The sequence below is a fragment of the Arabidopsis thaliana genome, chromosome 5, assembly GCF_000001735.4.
Source record: "Arabidopsis thaliana chromosome 5, partial sequence".
NCBI lineage: Eukaryota > Viridiplantae > Streptophyta > Magnoliopsida > Brassicales > Brassicaceae > Arabidopsis > Arabidopsis thaliana.
The window spans coordinates 1,735,423-1,750,145 of NC_003076.8; the positions used below are offsets into that span (position 1 = coordinate 1,735,423).

At 36.7% G+C, this 14,723-nt stretch overlaps 4 protein-coding genes, 1 long non-coding RNA gene and 1 other non-coding gene across 12 annotated transcripts; 4 read left to right on the plus strand and 2 right to left on the minus strand.

The window, feature by feature from the left end:
* The first annotated feature begins 302 nt into the window (after positions 1–302).
* RPN8A (RP non-ATPase subunit 8A) lies at positions 303–3,318 on the plus strand. 2 transcript variants are annotated; one of them, NM_001203304.1, is made up of 10 exons: positions 303–626; positions 1,025–1,117; positions 1,201–1,282; positions 1,467–1,554; positions 1,657–1,732; positions 1,864–1,922; positions 2,091–2,213; positions 2,378–2,435; positions 2,522–2,607; positions 2,689–3,278. In NM_001203304.1, the coding sequence occupies exons 1-10, from the start codon at positions 440–442 to the stop codon at positions 2,752–2,754; spliced, it is 918 nt and encodes a 305-aa protein (NP_001190233.1). In that variant the 5' UTR covers positions 303–439; the 3' UTR covers positions 2,755–3,278. The 2 variants fall into 2 exon arrangements, with proteins under 2 accessions (NP_001190233.1, NP_196197.1); NM_120660.4 differs by having other exon boundaries at positions 308–626; positions 1,467–1,563; positions 2,689–3,318.
* Positions 3,319–5,100: 1,782 nt separating this feature from the next.
* AT5G05790 (Duplicated homeodomain-like superfamily protein) lies at positions 5,101–6,764 on the minus strand. 2 transcript variants are annotated; one of them, NM_001342835.1, is made up of 3 exons: positions 6,432–6,739; positions 5,834–6,279; positions 5,121–5,719 (listed from the first exon to the last, which is right to left on the minus strand). In NM_001342835.1, exons 2-3 carry the CDS (start codon positions 6,247–6,249, stop codon positions 5,302–5,304), a joined length of 834 nt encoding a protein of 277 aa, NP_001332439.1. In that variant the 5' UTR covers positions 6,250–6,279; positions 6,432–6,739; the 3' UTR covers positions 5,121–5,301. The 2 variants fall into 2 exon arrangements, with proteins under 2 accessions (NP_196198.1, NP_001332439.1); NM_120661.3 differs by having other exon boundaries at positions 5,101–5,719; positions 5,834–6,764.
* A 505-nt stretch (positions 6,765–7,269) lies between these two features.
* On the plus strand, positions 7,270–7,342 carry AT5G05795. Its single transcript has one exon. It is a non-coding gene; the product is annotated as a tRNA-Arg (tRNA).
* Positions 7,343–7,571: 229 nt separating this feature from the next.
* Positions 7,572–9,823, minus strand: AT5G05800 (Myb/SANT-like DNA-binding domain protein). Of its 5 annotated transcripts, NM_001342838.1 has the most exons (5): positions 9,715–9,823; positions 9,518–9,644; positions 9,024–9,359; positions 8,455–8,943; positions 7,664–8,366 (listed from the first exon to the last, which is right to left on the minus strand). In NM_001342838.1, the coding sequence occupies exons 3-5, from the start codon at positions 9,327–9,329 to the stop codon at positions 7,812–7,814; spliced, it is 1,350 nt and encodes a 449-aa protein (NP_001332325.1). In that variant the 5' UTR covers positions 9,330–9,359; positions 9,518–9,644; positions 9,715–9,823; the 3' UTR covers positions 7,664–7,811. The 5 variants fall into 5 exon arrangements, with proteins under 5 accessions (NP_196199.1, NP_001078536.1, NP_001332327.1 ...); NM_120662.3 differs by lacking the exon at positions 9,518–9,644 and having other exon boundaries at positions 7,572–8,366; NM_001085067.2 differs by having other exon boundaries at positions 7,572–8,366; positions 9,518–9,823.
* Positions 9,824–9,922: 99 nt separating this feature from the next.
* Positions 9,923–10,197, plus strand: AT5G01115. The gene has a single exon (NR_142478.1). It is a non-coding gene; the product is annotated as an other RNA (long non-coding RNA).
* Positions 10,198–11,125: 928 nt separating this feature from the next.
* Positions 11,126–12,905, plus strand: ATL43 (RING/U-box superfamily protein). Its single transcript, NM_120663.3, has one exon. The coding sequence runs from the start codon at positions 11,354–11,356 to the stop codon at positions 12,575–12,577; it is 1,224 nt and encodes a 407-aa protein (NP_196200.3). The 5' UTR covers positions 11,126–11,353; the 3' UTR covers positions 12,578–12,905.
* Positions 12,906–14,723: the final 1,818 nt, after the last annotated feature.

A 14,723-nucleotide genomic window follows, 5' to 3' on the forward strand; every position in this document is an offset into this window, starting at 1 on the left:
TTCTTTTTGTATCACATTTATGATTTACACTTTTGAAAGTCTCCACAACTTAATTTGTCATTATTTTATTTTATTTTCTCCTCTACAATTCATATTTTCAGCACTCGTTTGAAAAATTACTTCAAAATATTTGATAAAATAAGAAATAAAATCCTATTTAATTATCCACCGTCTTAATAAATTTTCGAGAAATGTATATTGGAAAATTGCCCAATAAATGACGTGATCAGGCCCATCATATTGGGCTTAACAAAAGAAAAGCCCATTATAGGGAAATAAAATAAAACGACCATATTAGAAGCAATTTAGTGCAAAGTGGTTTTTCCTGGAGAAGAAGCAAACTCTCAAGCTCCGTCGGGAAAAAAAGGAAAACCAGATCGGAAAGTTCACGTTTTTCAAATCTTCTCCGGAGAAATCAGATTACTTGATTCTTCAAACAATGGATGTGATTAAGACGCAACAGATTTCAGCAAGGACGATCGAGAAAGTGGTTGTTCATCCACTAGTCTTGCTTAGTATCGTCGACCATTACAATCGCGTCGCTAAGGATTCAAGCAAGCGTGTCGTCGGTGTTCTTCTGGGGAGCAGCTCTCGTGGTGTTGTTGATGTCACCAACAGCTATGCAGGTATGCCTTATTTATCCTTTTTCCTCTAGTACTCTTGGATCCCAGATCTCAGATTCTGTTGAGGTCTCTAAACTGAAACTTGAATTGAGTGGTTATTCATACCTGGGTTCTAGGCAGATGTGTATAATAACACCATTTAGGTTTTTTTTGTGGCTGTTCTGTTCCGGAATTGACCTCTTCTAGAGTTGATGTTTACTTCAGTTAAATCACGTTCTCGCTAGGGTTTAAGATTCAATCGAGCCCCCGTCGAGAAAGAGATTGTTTTAGGTTGATTTAGTTGCATTTAAGTTTGCAGAGGTGCTTGCTTATCTATGGACACTGTCACTAGAAACCTCTTTAATAGATGGATGTTGTTTACATATGAATTCGTGTTAACATGTTGACATCTTGAATTGTAGTGCCCTTTGAGGAGGATGACAAAGACCCAAGCATCTGGTTTCTTGATCACAACTACCATGAGTCAATGTTCCACATGTTCAAGAGAATTAATGGTATTTTCTCAGGAAACTGATGCTTATACTGTTTATGACATTGTAGAAATCCATGCTTTTAACACTACCTACTTGCTTTTCAGCCAAGGAGCATGTTGTAGGTTGGTACAGCACAGGCCCTAAACTTCGAGAGAATGATTTGGATGTTCACGCGTTGTTCAATGGGTTAGTTTCCAGTTTAATCATTCAGATATCAATTGATTGGCCTTTATGGATTGAGGATCTTCTGGTTCTTAAATTGTGATAAAGATTTGTTTTAGGCTGAAATCTGTGTTTCTTTCCCACTTTACGTTTTTTGTGGCTTCGGTTTCATCTCCAATTAAGGTTCACTTTGCTTTTGGTTTTGCAGCTATGTTCCAAATCCAGTCCTGGTCATTATTGATGTCCAGCCTAAAGAACTTGGAATCCCTACCAAAGCATACTATGCAGTGGAGGAGGTTAAGGAGGTAAGATACAAACCCTTCCAAATATTGTCCCTTTTGTAAAGTTGTATGCTTATTATAATCAGATGCTGATTAAACACTTCTTTTTCTCTCCAGAATGCTACTCAGAAAAGCCAGAAAGTTTTCGTTCATGTGTCTACAGAAATTGCTGCTCATGAAGTTGAGGAAATCGGTATGTCCAAAAGGGAAAACAGTTCTTTTGATGATTTCATCATCTCGGTTGAGTTTTAAAGAAATGTGTTTTGTGATTGTTCTGAGGAAGATTTTCTGACACTTACCTGCGTCATTCTTGTTCTTGTACAGGCGTGGAGCATTTGCTCAGGGATGTGAAAGACACAACAATCAGTACCCTCGCGACTGAGGTTCTTGTCTTTACAATACATGAAATTTTCATTATCTTCCCATTAAATGTCTGTTGAAATCATGATGGGGGACTTGTAGGATTTGTATTGATGTTCTTGCAAGGTTACTTATGGACATAATAGTTTTCTGCTCGAGGACATAAATAACTTTATAGTATTTTGCACCAGGTCACTGCAAAACTTACTGCTTTGAAGGGGTTGGATGCACGTCTTCGGGAGATCCGGAGTTATCTTGACCTTGTAATCGAAGGAAAGCTCCCTCTAAACCATGAGATTTTATACCATCTACAGGTTAGAACTATATTTCCGTTTCGTGTTCTGAATTTTACAAATTATGGAGAAACTATTTGACAATGTCCAAACCTATGTGTTTTGCGCTCTTTAAAATATTCTAGTCACTGTCTCTGCTGTTGGTTGATTTCGTCTAATGAAATATATTCTCGTAAAATCGACAGGACGTTTTCAACTTGCTTCCTAACCTGAATGTGAACGAGTTGGTCAAGGCCTTCTCCGGTGAGTTTCTGCTATCATTTTGATATTATATTGGGCTGCTTTCTTAGATCTGCTTCATTAATCTTTACTGTATTTATAATGTGCAGTGAAAACAAATGACATGATGCTCGTTATCTATCTATCATCCCTCATTCGGAGTGTAATTGCGCTCCACAACTTGATCAACAACAAGGTTAGATCTTTACTTTACTCTCTCTCACGGCACACAATAATGTGATTCTGAACTAAATCTTGTGATGATGCTGTGTTTCAGTTACTGAACAAGGAACATGAAAAAGCAGAGGACTCAAAGCCTGTGGCCATACCTGCCACCAGCTAGATCAGGTTTTCTCGTGACTTACTGTAGTCATCATTGCCCGCGATGAAGGCAGCTATTGTGTGTTCTCTTCCCCAAAACAAAGGGTCAAGTCAGGGTGGGGGAACGAACGAGTTTAGTTTGATATCGACATTGTTGAATTCTCTCAGTTGTTCTGATTCAGAATGTATCAAAGAGTCTTTTTTCATTTTATCTTTCAAGTTCGTTAGGCTTAGGCCTCTTTTGAGGGGGTTTTGAATACAAAAGTTCACGTCAATGTGTCGAAATCTCCACAGAGATGGTCTTATCCTATTGAAATTAAGATTTTTTTTTTCACATTTCCCCCCCCCCCCCCCCCCCCCTTCTGTTATACTCTCACATCGTGACCGAGTATACAGCCCCGGTTGAATGTTGTTCGTTTTCCAAAGTCAACATGTTCTTCATGTTTGTCCTTAGTATGAAATTTCTGATTAGAGCCATTGACCACAACAAGGGTGTTACTTATGAATTTGTTTACTAGCAGAACTGAATAATTTGCATATTACCTAGATGTAAAAAGGAAGACTATACATTTTGATGAGCTTTTCTTTAAATTGAAAAGAAACAACAAGAAGAAAAAGTAAAGTGAAAAAGGATTATGGAGGAAAATAAAGTTAATAAATGGCGTAATGTTCGTGAAAAGGATATTTGATGCCAAAAGACAGAAACGAAAACAAGAACGTGCTTTGATACGCATTATGCTTCTTCTTTTTCTAAGTCTACTTCTTTTGAACACCTTCTTTTTCTATTGTGTATTATGTTAATCCTTGTTAAGGATACTCATTTTGCAAATCAATATATTACTGTCCTGTTTTACTTAGATATCTATAAGAAAAAAGTTTCAAAAATCGAAACCGTTATAATTTTGTGTAAACAAAATAAAAATCAAAATAACGTAGCTCACTACGAAAAGTAACAATGTAGTTGTATACTATACAGACGTGACGTAAGCATTCAAGAAGACGACTTTCATATTAGTATGTTAGTTAGTGGTTAGGTCGCATATCCCATTGAGGTGACCAAATCCATAGTGACGAAGTAACCAAAGTGATTAATTTATATAAAGAACGTTCTGAGTGTTACTAAATAGACATATATAGAAAGGTGTCAATACAAAAATTCTCAGTTTTATGATCCAAACATATTATAAGTTATACGGCTATTATTGATTGACCTTTCATTGGGTTCCATTCAAACGCCTCATCAAAAGTGGAGCCACGAAAAAAAAATAACAAATTGAATTGTGTGATGCCACTTTCGTTAAAAATATATATGGTTCATCATCTTCATCGATGAATGTCATAGGTGGTGTTAGAATTATATCGACTCCAACCGACCTACATTATTAAGTAGTATCTTAGGGTTTTATTCCCGCATGCAAAAAATAAATAAGGTTCGGATGCTCTTAAAGTGACTATATATAGTATATACTATTCACTATTACTGATCAAATCAAATTAATATATGGAGATAGAGTAATCATATTACGTAGTTAGTAGTTACTTACTGTTCGTGATTAAAAAGTGAGCTTTTCTTTTATATTCTCAAATTTTTTAATTAGAAAACTAAAAGCTTTCAAATTTATAACAAAGCGATTCAATATAACTTCTCTTTATTTGCACAAAAATAAGTATCTTTAACGATTCGTTCATCCAATGAAATTTCCTAAATCACTTTTGTTTATGTTTTTTAATAAATTCCAACTTGACTTCTTTCACAAAAAGAAGGGAAAAAACAAAGCATTATATATTCCTTCTGATATGAAAGAAAACATATATCACATTTTCTAGCTCTTTATTAAATTAACTAAAAGAAATACGGAAAAAAAAAAACATTCTTAAAATAATTTTAAAACAGGAGCTTGTATATATGTTCCACTTGTACTAAACTGCTATTTTTGTTTGTAAAGAGTAATAATATATCCAAGGACACCCTTAATTTATTTATAAACTTAACAAAATTGAGGGAGCAAAGGGTTGGTGTAATAGGTGAAAAGAATGTGATTCTGTGTGCCGAAAGTGGAATGCAGACTCAGCTTCTAATTATATACCGTTTACAAGTTAGTGGTCAGCTTTGCCACCCATACACACACATACAAATATATCCAACCCTCACTTTTTAATTCCTTTTTCTTACATAAAATTCTATACATTCTTTTTGCTAAAGACAATTTCTTACCTTAGAAAACAGTATTTGTGTATAGTTCTGTGATGAATCATTTTAAGAAAATATAAAACGTAAATGAGTAATGTTATACTAATTTATCTACTATCATCGATCAAATGTTCAGGTTTAGAGACAATTTTCCAAGAAAATGACTGACCGTTAAAGTTGCAAGTAAAGCCATAAACCCGGTACTTGGTCCTTTTCACCATTATTGATAGTTTTGGCAAAGAGACATATATACTAGCTAATATATGTTTATTCCATAAATACAAGACATACATATTCACATTCCTCTAATAATGTAACATAACTTTTTAAATAAAACATAATTATGGTTTCGTTGCAATAGTTAAAATTTCAAAATTCTCATTTTCTCGTTTCAAGATCTTGTGAGATACAGTAACCTCCTTCACCGTAAACATTTGCTCCGGAAAACTTAATGGCAGGATCGTAGGAAGAGAAGACCGAGGATAGATTCTGACCAAGAAACATAACTCCCTCCTCTGCATTATCCCTGTCGGTGAACCCTAGTTTCGGCTCGGCCTGTTTTGAGACTAAGCAACCGTGATCAGACGATGGACGGCTAAGATTGGCATTGAGAAGATTGACGGTGGTGATGTCGTGAATGCTAGGCCGTCGTTTGTCTTTCGCACCGGAAAGCTGTCTTTGGTAGTACTTTTGGGCATGACTTGCAACCTGAGTTGGTGTTTTTGATCCCACAAAGTTCCTCGATATGTTTCTCCAATCTCCTTTCCCATACTTGAGAAGCCCTAACAAGAATCTCCTGCAGAAAACAATTAAACAAGGTCTCAGCAAACCAAGAAAACAAAGTAACTTGCAACTCAAGACACCAAAGAAGAGTGAAACAAGGATCACAAAGATTGAAAACTTTGTTCACCTGTGTTCTTCCTCCGTCCATGGAACTCCTTTCCTACGGTCTTGATCAAATCCTCTGGCTCCATTAGGAAGTTTACGATACGCATCAAAGTCACGTGGACTCACAACCTGATCAAATCCACAAGGAGTAACTGAACGGTAACCCGGGATCGGGACAAGTCCTGCTTCGATATCGAAGAGGTCTTCTTCAAGCTTAGAGTATTGCCTCATGACATCTGATATGGTCTTTCCAGGGATCATAGCAGCAACTTTGAACCAGCGATCAGGCGTGTCATCAGCGTAGACAGCAAGAGCTCGCTCAAACTTCTTGTTCTCTTCTTTAGTCCAGCTCGAGCTTTGCAAGCACATCATCTCTTGAACTACAAACCGGTGGTCAGAAGTTGGCACGTGCGAGAGTAGTGGATGCAGAGTCTCCATCGTTTAAAGGCTACGAGATAAAAGTTCTACCTATAAAATAAAGTACTTAATATTTTTCCTCTAATTCTTGGAAGCTTGATTTGTGGGTTTAGTAAAAGACTGAAGCTTCTTATAGGATCTAAAGATATATAGGAATCAAACTGGGAAAACTAACGAATAGTTTAATGATGGAATCAAAGAACCTGATTTAGTGAGAGATTATAGCGTATATTAATTGAAGAATCTGGAAAGAAACACAAAAGACTAAGACTTTGAAGAATCCTTGAGAATCTGCAAAAGTGGGTCGTCAAAGTAATACAAAACAGGCAAAACTCAGATGGTAGAGAGAGATAATCAGTAAGATAGATAGGGAGAGATTGTGAAGCAAAGGGAGAGAAGAAGAAGGTATTTGTGGTTTGTGTTATAAAGAGAAAGAGAGAGTGTAAAAGTTTTAGCCAATGGAACCACTCCACTCCCCTACTTGGCTTCATTTTATTCCAAAGAGGATTCTTCACAATGACACGAATTCTAAAAATAACAATAAACTTCAATTATAAAATTCTAACTAGCTACTAGCTAGGCCAACATTTCATATCTTTCCAAAATTTTAATAACCACTAGTATACACCGTTTTTTTTTGTTAGGTAGTTTTTCTCTAATATTATTCAAAATAAAAGCGACAACACATAAAGTTGTTCATACTTAATGATAGTTTACGTGTTATACGTCGGCTATGTCTAAGGCTTAACTAATCATAAAACACACATAAAATAAGGAGAAAAACTTCAAATTTACTAAAAAAAACCAAAAACAATGCGATTGCTTTACTTAACAAAAACAATGCGATTGCTACAAATTGTTTATAGATGTAACTTAATTAATGTTATTCGAGATAACACGTAAGCTTAAACTTAACGACACTTTATTCTTTATGTCTTTTTTTGTATTTCGTACCACTTGAAAATGATACTTCTACGAAATTTCATAAGCCGCCACAAAAACAAGATTGAAAAAGAAAGAATAAATATAATAAATGCAGAAGCGCCTGTAGCTCAGTGGATAGAGCGTCTGTTTCCTAAGCAGAAGGTCGTAGGTTCGACCCCTACCTGGCGCGTTAATTTTAGTTTCTTACTTTTTAGAAAATTACTCCTTAACCTTAAAGGGGTAATTAATTATTGGGATGCGACTAAACCTTTTTTTGCCCACTTTGGGTACTGTTTTTTGTCGTCACTCGCTTTATCTACTTTTTAATTCAAAAAAGATTCTAATCATCAACTCTCACTCAAAAGCCCCTTTCACACACTCCATTGTTGTCGGTGTCCCAAACCTTGTTCTGCTCTCTCGTAATATGCATAGAACTAAATGCTAAATATCTTCTCCTAATGAATGAAAGTGAGAACAATTCTAACACAAACCACTTAAGAATTAGGCAATTCAAAGGTTCATCAACATGATTCTCTACCTGTCTGTTTTTATATAATCCATATTCATAGAACTAACAAAGAACGATTCTTTTGGGTATAACATCAGACAGAGACAGAGGTCAGAGTACAAAAAGGATGGCTTGTAAAATACACTTGAACCTATGTTGTAGTAGGAATAGGAAATGAAGTAGATTGAAGTCTCTGCAACCATGCGATTCTCAAACTGGGCTTCTTCAGCTCTAAGAAGATCTCTCTATACTCTCTCTTCAGAAACAGGTCCAACGCAAACATGTAGAGCTCACTACCTTGTTCGACCTCTTCAATTGCGTTGAGGCTTTTAATGCATTCTCCAATGCTGTACATCGGCTTTGCCGATTCAATCTCAACGAATACCGGACTTTCCTGCAACATAACGTCATTCATTAACTTCATATCATCCAATGGTTGAGCGTTTTCACTGTCTATCCGATCTTCTTGAGACTCTGCATAACAACCATTTTGCCTGGAGGTTTCTGCTTCATCTACGTGCATCTTTGATAATGGAGTTGTGTCACGCCATTGTGGTGATTCAGAACGATTGTGGAGGAGCTTCTTGCGCGAACGCGAAGGAGGAGTGTATGTCTCTCCAGGTTCTATCACTCCGTTGAAAATGATTGCAAGTTGATCAGCATGAGGAACTTCCTTGTGGCGGAATTGTCCTGCTCTTGGGTTTTCCTGTAATAAACCAAAGACAAACACTATCTGTTCAAAATGTAGTCCAATGGGAGAAGGATAATAGTTAAGACAACTAACATTATCATACCCGAATATAGATTCGCCATTCCTCTTCTGTTGCACCAAAGCTACGAGATTCAGGATCCCATTTCATGCTACTTGCTCCAACGAGTTGACACCAGATCTTCCAAGCTTTCCTAGTGCAATCCCAGTGGTTTTTCAGCTGCGGTCTCGTATAACCAAGGCCGGTATTTTCATTAATAGTCCCCAGAATCGTCTTCCACCCTTCCTTGTTAAAATGAGTGTCGGGTCTATTTCCCTTTAAAGTCTCTTGAACCAACAGATCAAGAAACAGCTTATGTGTAGACGGAGACCAATACCCTTTTGTTTGAGGGTTAGATGAACTACACATGCTTTGGTTATCTTCATCTTCTTCCTCGTAACAACTTCTTCGCCTCTTCCTTACACCCGAGACTTCATCATTTTTCACCTCTACATTACAACCCGCAAAGAGAATCTCTAGCTTCTTGAGATCATGCGGAACACTCAACCGATACTGCCCAGCATCAGGATTCTCCTACGGCACAAAGCAATCACATTTTAGCATTTTATAAAATCAACAAAAATGAATGTAACAAGTGGTTTTGATTTGTAAACCTGTAAATAGTTAGCCCAGTCATCATCAGTTGCACGAAACCTGTTGCTCTCAGGGTTCCAATTCATAAAACTAGTTTCAACGAGTCTACGCCATATTTTCCACTGTCTGCTCATTGTATCCCAATGGTTCTTAAGCTGCATTCTATCGTACATGGCGCCTGTTTGCTCCTGAAACGATATCAATATGTTCCTCCAACCTTCTTTCGAAAAATGTGTCCCTGGTTTATTCCCTAGCATCGTTTGCTCCACACATAAATCAACAAACACTCTGTGATACTCAGGCTCCCACACTGCTTTTGGCCTCATTTCTTTTTTAACTTCTGTTCTCCAAAACTCCTAACAATTAAAAACGATACCTTTATCATTGTGAACTCGTTTTTAACAAAAGCACAGAGAGACAGAGACATTTGCATAAACATTAACCCAACAATTCTAGATATTGAACACAAATCATATAAACAAGGCATTGAACCAGAGAACGCAGACGCAATTACTTGAAACGTGTTTCAGGGAAAAATATGATTTTGCGACCTGAGACTTCGCCTACTTCAAAATCCCAGTAGTAACCGAACACGAAAATGGGGAAAATTGCACGAAACCCTAACTCGATTAATCGGGAGACTGAAAAACTACGATAGTGGTTAGGATTTCGCCGGCGGGAATTGGGAAGCTGAAGAAGGGAAAACGTTACCGGGAATCTGATGGAAACGCGACAGCGATTGAGTGGCCACTCTGTGACGGGTGTGGCTGGAAGAAGCCGATCGCGATTTTTCCTCTCTTTCTCTGCTTTTTGCGTTTGCGCCGCGCTGTACGGATTTTCCAAGGCTTTTCTAAGAGTTATGGGCTGGGCCGAGTTCTTTGGTCATGGGTCATAGCCCAATAAATTACACCGGTTCTTGCCTGACTATTTGTTTCCGTTTGAAGAGATACTCTGATTGGTTAAGAGGACACAGACTGTGAGACTGGTTTGCGTTGGGTCCGGTCTTGATTTTGTTCAAATTTCTGCTCGACTTAGATGTTTTTTTTGCTTTCTTATCGAAACATTTTTATAGCTGATTATGTGAAGGAGTTAGGAGAATTGAATATGGGTTTATCGAAAAGGTGATTATTGTTCCAATCAAATATATTTAGGTGACTATCGGCATCATTGATAAGTATAGATATAGTTTGTGGGGGAGGGTGACCACGATTACCAAAATTAATAGGGGACTCCAGCAATAAGATTTGCTTTAAATGGTGCCGACCAAATAATAAATAACATTTGCTTTAAATGGGCCGTAACGTATAAATCCAGATACAAAAATAATGGAAATTAGTCCAAAATTTAAGAAATAATGGTACAGAAATAGCTAGCTAGCTCCAGCTCCCCCAAATCGTCACTAGGGAACAAACTGCTTTCTACTCGTTTTTTTTTATGATTTCTTTTGCTTATTCTGTTATGGACTTTGTATTTTCTTGTTTTCTATTCGTGGTTTTCTTGTGGACTGATTAGCGTTAACACGTTATAAATCTTGTATACTTTACTTTTTGTGTTATACAGAAAATCTTCGAGAGAGAAAGATAACGAGGCATAACACATGATTTTTACCAAAAAAATATATTAGGAAGACATATATATGGCTTGAAAATGTGACTGAAAAGTTGAGATTCTAACAAACATTTTGTCTCAACGGTTAAAATGTGATTGCACTCTCTAAACCGTTAGTGTGACATCGTGAGAAAGCAGCAGACACATGACTATGATGTTAACATTTATTATCTTAAAATGCATGTAGTCTTTACTCTTTAGCATGGGAGAAAAAACCTCAATCCAAAGTAGAGTTTGGTTATGATTTCGGTGGTTTGGCATGTAGTCTTTAGTTTTGATAGAGAAAAGGGCTAAGAGACATGCATTGATGATTTGATTCTAGTTTATGCTGTTATCGACTCTGTGCTAGCCATTATATTTGTTTAGAGTCAGAATTTATGATCAGTACGAAAATTCCAAAAACAATTTCTATAGATATCATCATTGATATGTGTCCCTATATATTAATTTCCATTAATGAATTCAATTTAAAATGAAATAAAAAATGTTGGTTACTATAGTAGTTCCTAAAATCAAATTTGTAAGGCATGAAAGATGAAAGAAGGGAGTCATGTTTTTAATGCATCCTCTTTGTCCTCATTCACTTTGTTTTCTTTCCCTTTTATAAAAACCTCTCTCCCTATCTCACACACTCACAAAAGTGTCTCCCTTATTTTCAGGCACTTCAAAATAAATATACGAAAATAAAATAACCATTTCTTAAGTCTAAAGACCTTCTCTTTCAACTAGAAGCCTTTAAGCCATGTCTTCTTCTTCCTTGATACTTCTCTTCTCTACTCTCTCTCTCTTTCTCAATGTCTCACTCGCAGACAATCACACGGCGGTTGTTATAACAACCTCAGATACTCCACCGCCACTTCCTCCGCCTTCTCCACCGCCACGGCATAACTTCACTTCCTCTCTCATGCCCGGAATCGCAGTCGTTATCGCCGTCCTCACTGCGTTTTTCTCTCTCACTTTCTTACTTCTCCTCTACGTCAAACACTGTAAACGACGAAACGGCAGCGTTTACGTAAACCACCCGCAGCGTTTCGCAATCACTAGATACGGAGGAGGATATTACAACGGTGGAGGAGTAGTAGGAGGAAGGAAAAACTCCGGTATAGACCGGTCCGTGATTGAATCTTTACCGGTTTTCCGGTTTGGTGCATTAAGCGGTCACAAGGATGGTTTAGAGTGCGCCGTGTGTCTCGCTCGGTTCGAACCGACGGAAGTTCTGAGGTTATTGCCGAAATGTAAACACGCCTTCCACGTGGAATGTGTTGACACGTGGCTTGACGCTCACTCCACTTGCCCGCTTTGCCGTTACCGGGTCGACCCGGAAGATATACTCTTGATCGGTGATTGTAACTCCTGGTTCGAGCTCCAGTTCTCTAAAGATGAATCAAACAGTGTTAATAATAATCCTCCCGGTTTAACCCGGTTTATTCCGGTTAGTCGAATTTCCGGTCGTCATTCCTCGGCTGGTGAACGAGCGAGTCGACTCAACGAGATTAGAACATCTTCGTCGTATAAATCGAATCCGATGTCGTTTCGGAGATCACTCGATAGCTCTCTGAAAGTTAACGACGCCGGCGAGGAGAAATCGGAATCTGTCGCCGTTAATTGCTTGGATCGTCTACAGAGAAAAGACGGATTGTTGTTGATTCCGAATCGGGAGAGCTTTGAGGGGAGATTTGAGCACCGGATAATTATCTCCGGCGGGAATCGAGACGATCAGAGGTGGAGCGAAGTAAGGCCGTCGGATCTTTTGTATTTACGATCAGAGATGATACTCAGCGATTGCCGGAAATTAGCTGCGGCGGAGGGTGGCAGAGATGTAATTAACGGGAGAAGTGTGTCGGAGTTAACGGGAATTGAGAGACGGAGGAGATGGGGAGGAGAGCCGAGACAACGACAAGCCACGGCGGTGATTTCGAGGTGGCTCGCTTGGTCCCACCGTGCCTCCGCTTCCAGCATTGTTTAAAATTTATATTATGATCCTTTTAGTTTTGTTTTATAACAGTTTTGGCCGGTTTAGTTTTGTTCTATAACATTTAGCCCAAACTAATTTATTAGAGGAATGCAACAATGGCAGGTAGGGATAAATTAGTGTTGTTCTTTTTTTTTTTTGAAATGCGAATTTTTTGGAGTATGCACGAGTGCAAGGAAGCACAAATGATTTCTTTTTGTATTTTAATTTTTGAGGAAATATTAAGGAAAGTGAAAGGTTGAGTTTTTTAAAATTAATGTCTTTCTTGGTGTAATAAAGGGCGAGTATTGGGGATCTGATAACTAAGTTTAAATAGAAAAAGAAATGACTCGTGTTTGTCTTTCTATACATTGAACTCATAACACTTGAAACATTATGTGCTTGCAAGACCTTTATCAATGAGTTCTTATACTAGAATAATCAATGATTTTGAATATAGTAATGGAGTAAACTTTAGACTTTGTAGCATTGTTAGTTTTTGGGTCCTCAAAAGAAGGTTCCAATTCAAATTTTGATATAAGACAATGCTCTGACACAACTCATGATCCATCCACATACCTCTATGATTGTTTGTATATACATCAATTTAATCACACGAAACATTATATACAAATTTGATTATCTCGAAATGTTCCATACTTCCAAAGACTTTCCATGTAACACTAGTCGTATCTTTATGTAAGAACCAAGAAATATTCAATTCAAAATATAACTCGTGATTTCTGTAGACAGTAGTACATCTCTTTTTATGAAACTTTGGGAAGAGGCGATTTAAAATTACTTTTTACATTTTTATTTTACCCTTTTCTATATATGGAGTATTGTGTTTTTGTTATTATGAATTGAACGCAAAGAAGTCATAACGTGCAAGTAGCCAGAGAGAACTCATTCCAAATATAAGTATGAAGCAGATCATTTACTTTCAAAGTCATTGTTGATTGATACAACCAATTTGGAATACAATTAATAAGATGATGATATAGTATTTCATTGACTACTTTAATGTTTTGAATTAATGATATTTCTTGCCATCACTTTACAACTCATCATTTCCAATTTCCAACATTCTCAAAAATAAAAATTATTGTTTTTCTTATTCATTTTGTGGTTTTTCGACAGCTGATCTTGTTCCTTGTTTGTAACAACCACTTCCACTTGTGTTGCCCACTCCCTTTATTAACTAGGTATCGAGAAAAATAAGGAAAAGACGATTGTAGAAGCAAGCACACGTAGTACAAGCAAAAAAAAAGTAGAACAAGTTTGCTTTATTCATTTAGAGAAATCGGTGTAGTTTGTATGATTGATGATTCAAAATCATACAAAAGTAACAATTTCTTCGATAAAATACTAGTTTTGTTTTATTGCTCATAAGAGAGTATATAAAAATTCAGGTAAAAATTTAAACGCGATTCAAAAAATTTAACTATAACGAAAATAAATTAACTCATAAGAGAAAAAAATCCAATTTAATTGTTTAAAATTTTGCATGATTATCATGATACATAGTCTAGTCTCTAGTGTTTGTGGTATTATCATAATAAGTCACCATCAAAATTCAAATTCATGTTGTTTGACAAACTCTACATGAGTTCCACAAAAGAGGAAAATCATCATTTAGAGGCAAAAGCATATGTCACATTGAGATACTTACTTAATGTTATCTAAAACAGTGTTTTTTTGTTGTCATTTACATTTTATATTGTTTTGTTTGGACTTACTATCAGAAGAAAATGAAATGGTTGAATAAGTTGCGTTTTGTTAATTTACATGTCGAGAGAAAAATGGTTAACAGAGATAAATAATTAAAATCTCACCAGCATGGACACATAAAGGAGAACATTCCATGTGGCCTTTGCCTGTGTTATCTCATGTATAGTCCATCTTATTACTAACCATAGATAATGACATTTTCATAGAATAACAACGAATGTATTTTGTCTACTAGTCATTGCCATGATTTCATCTGCATAACCTTACTATTCTCCTCCGAATTATTGCGTGTACATACATTAAAAGTTTGGTCGTGTAAAACGAAATGCAAAAGCACCCAATTCCAAGTGTTTAAATTTGTTTAAAGGCCTTTCATTACAAGTTTGATTGAGAACTTGATACATTTCACATTTGACATTTACCGTCAAAG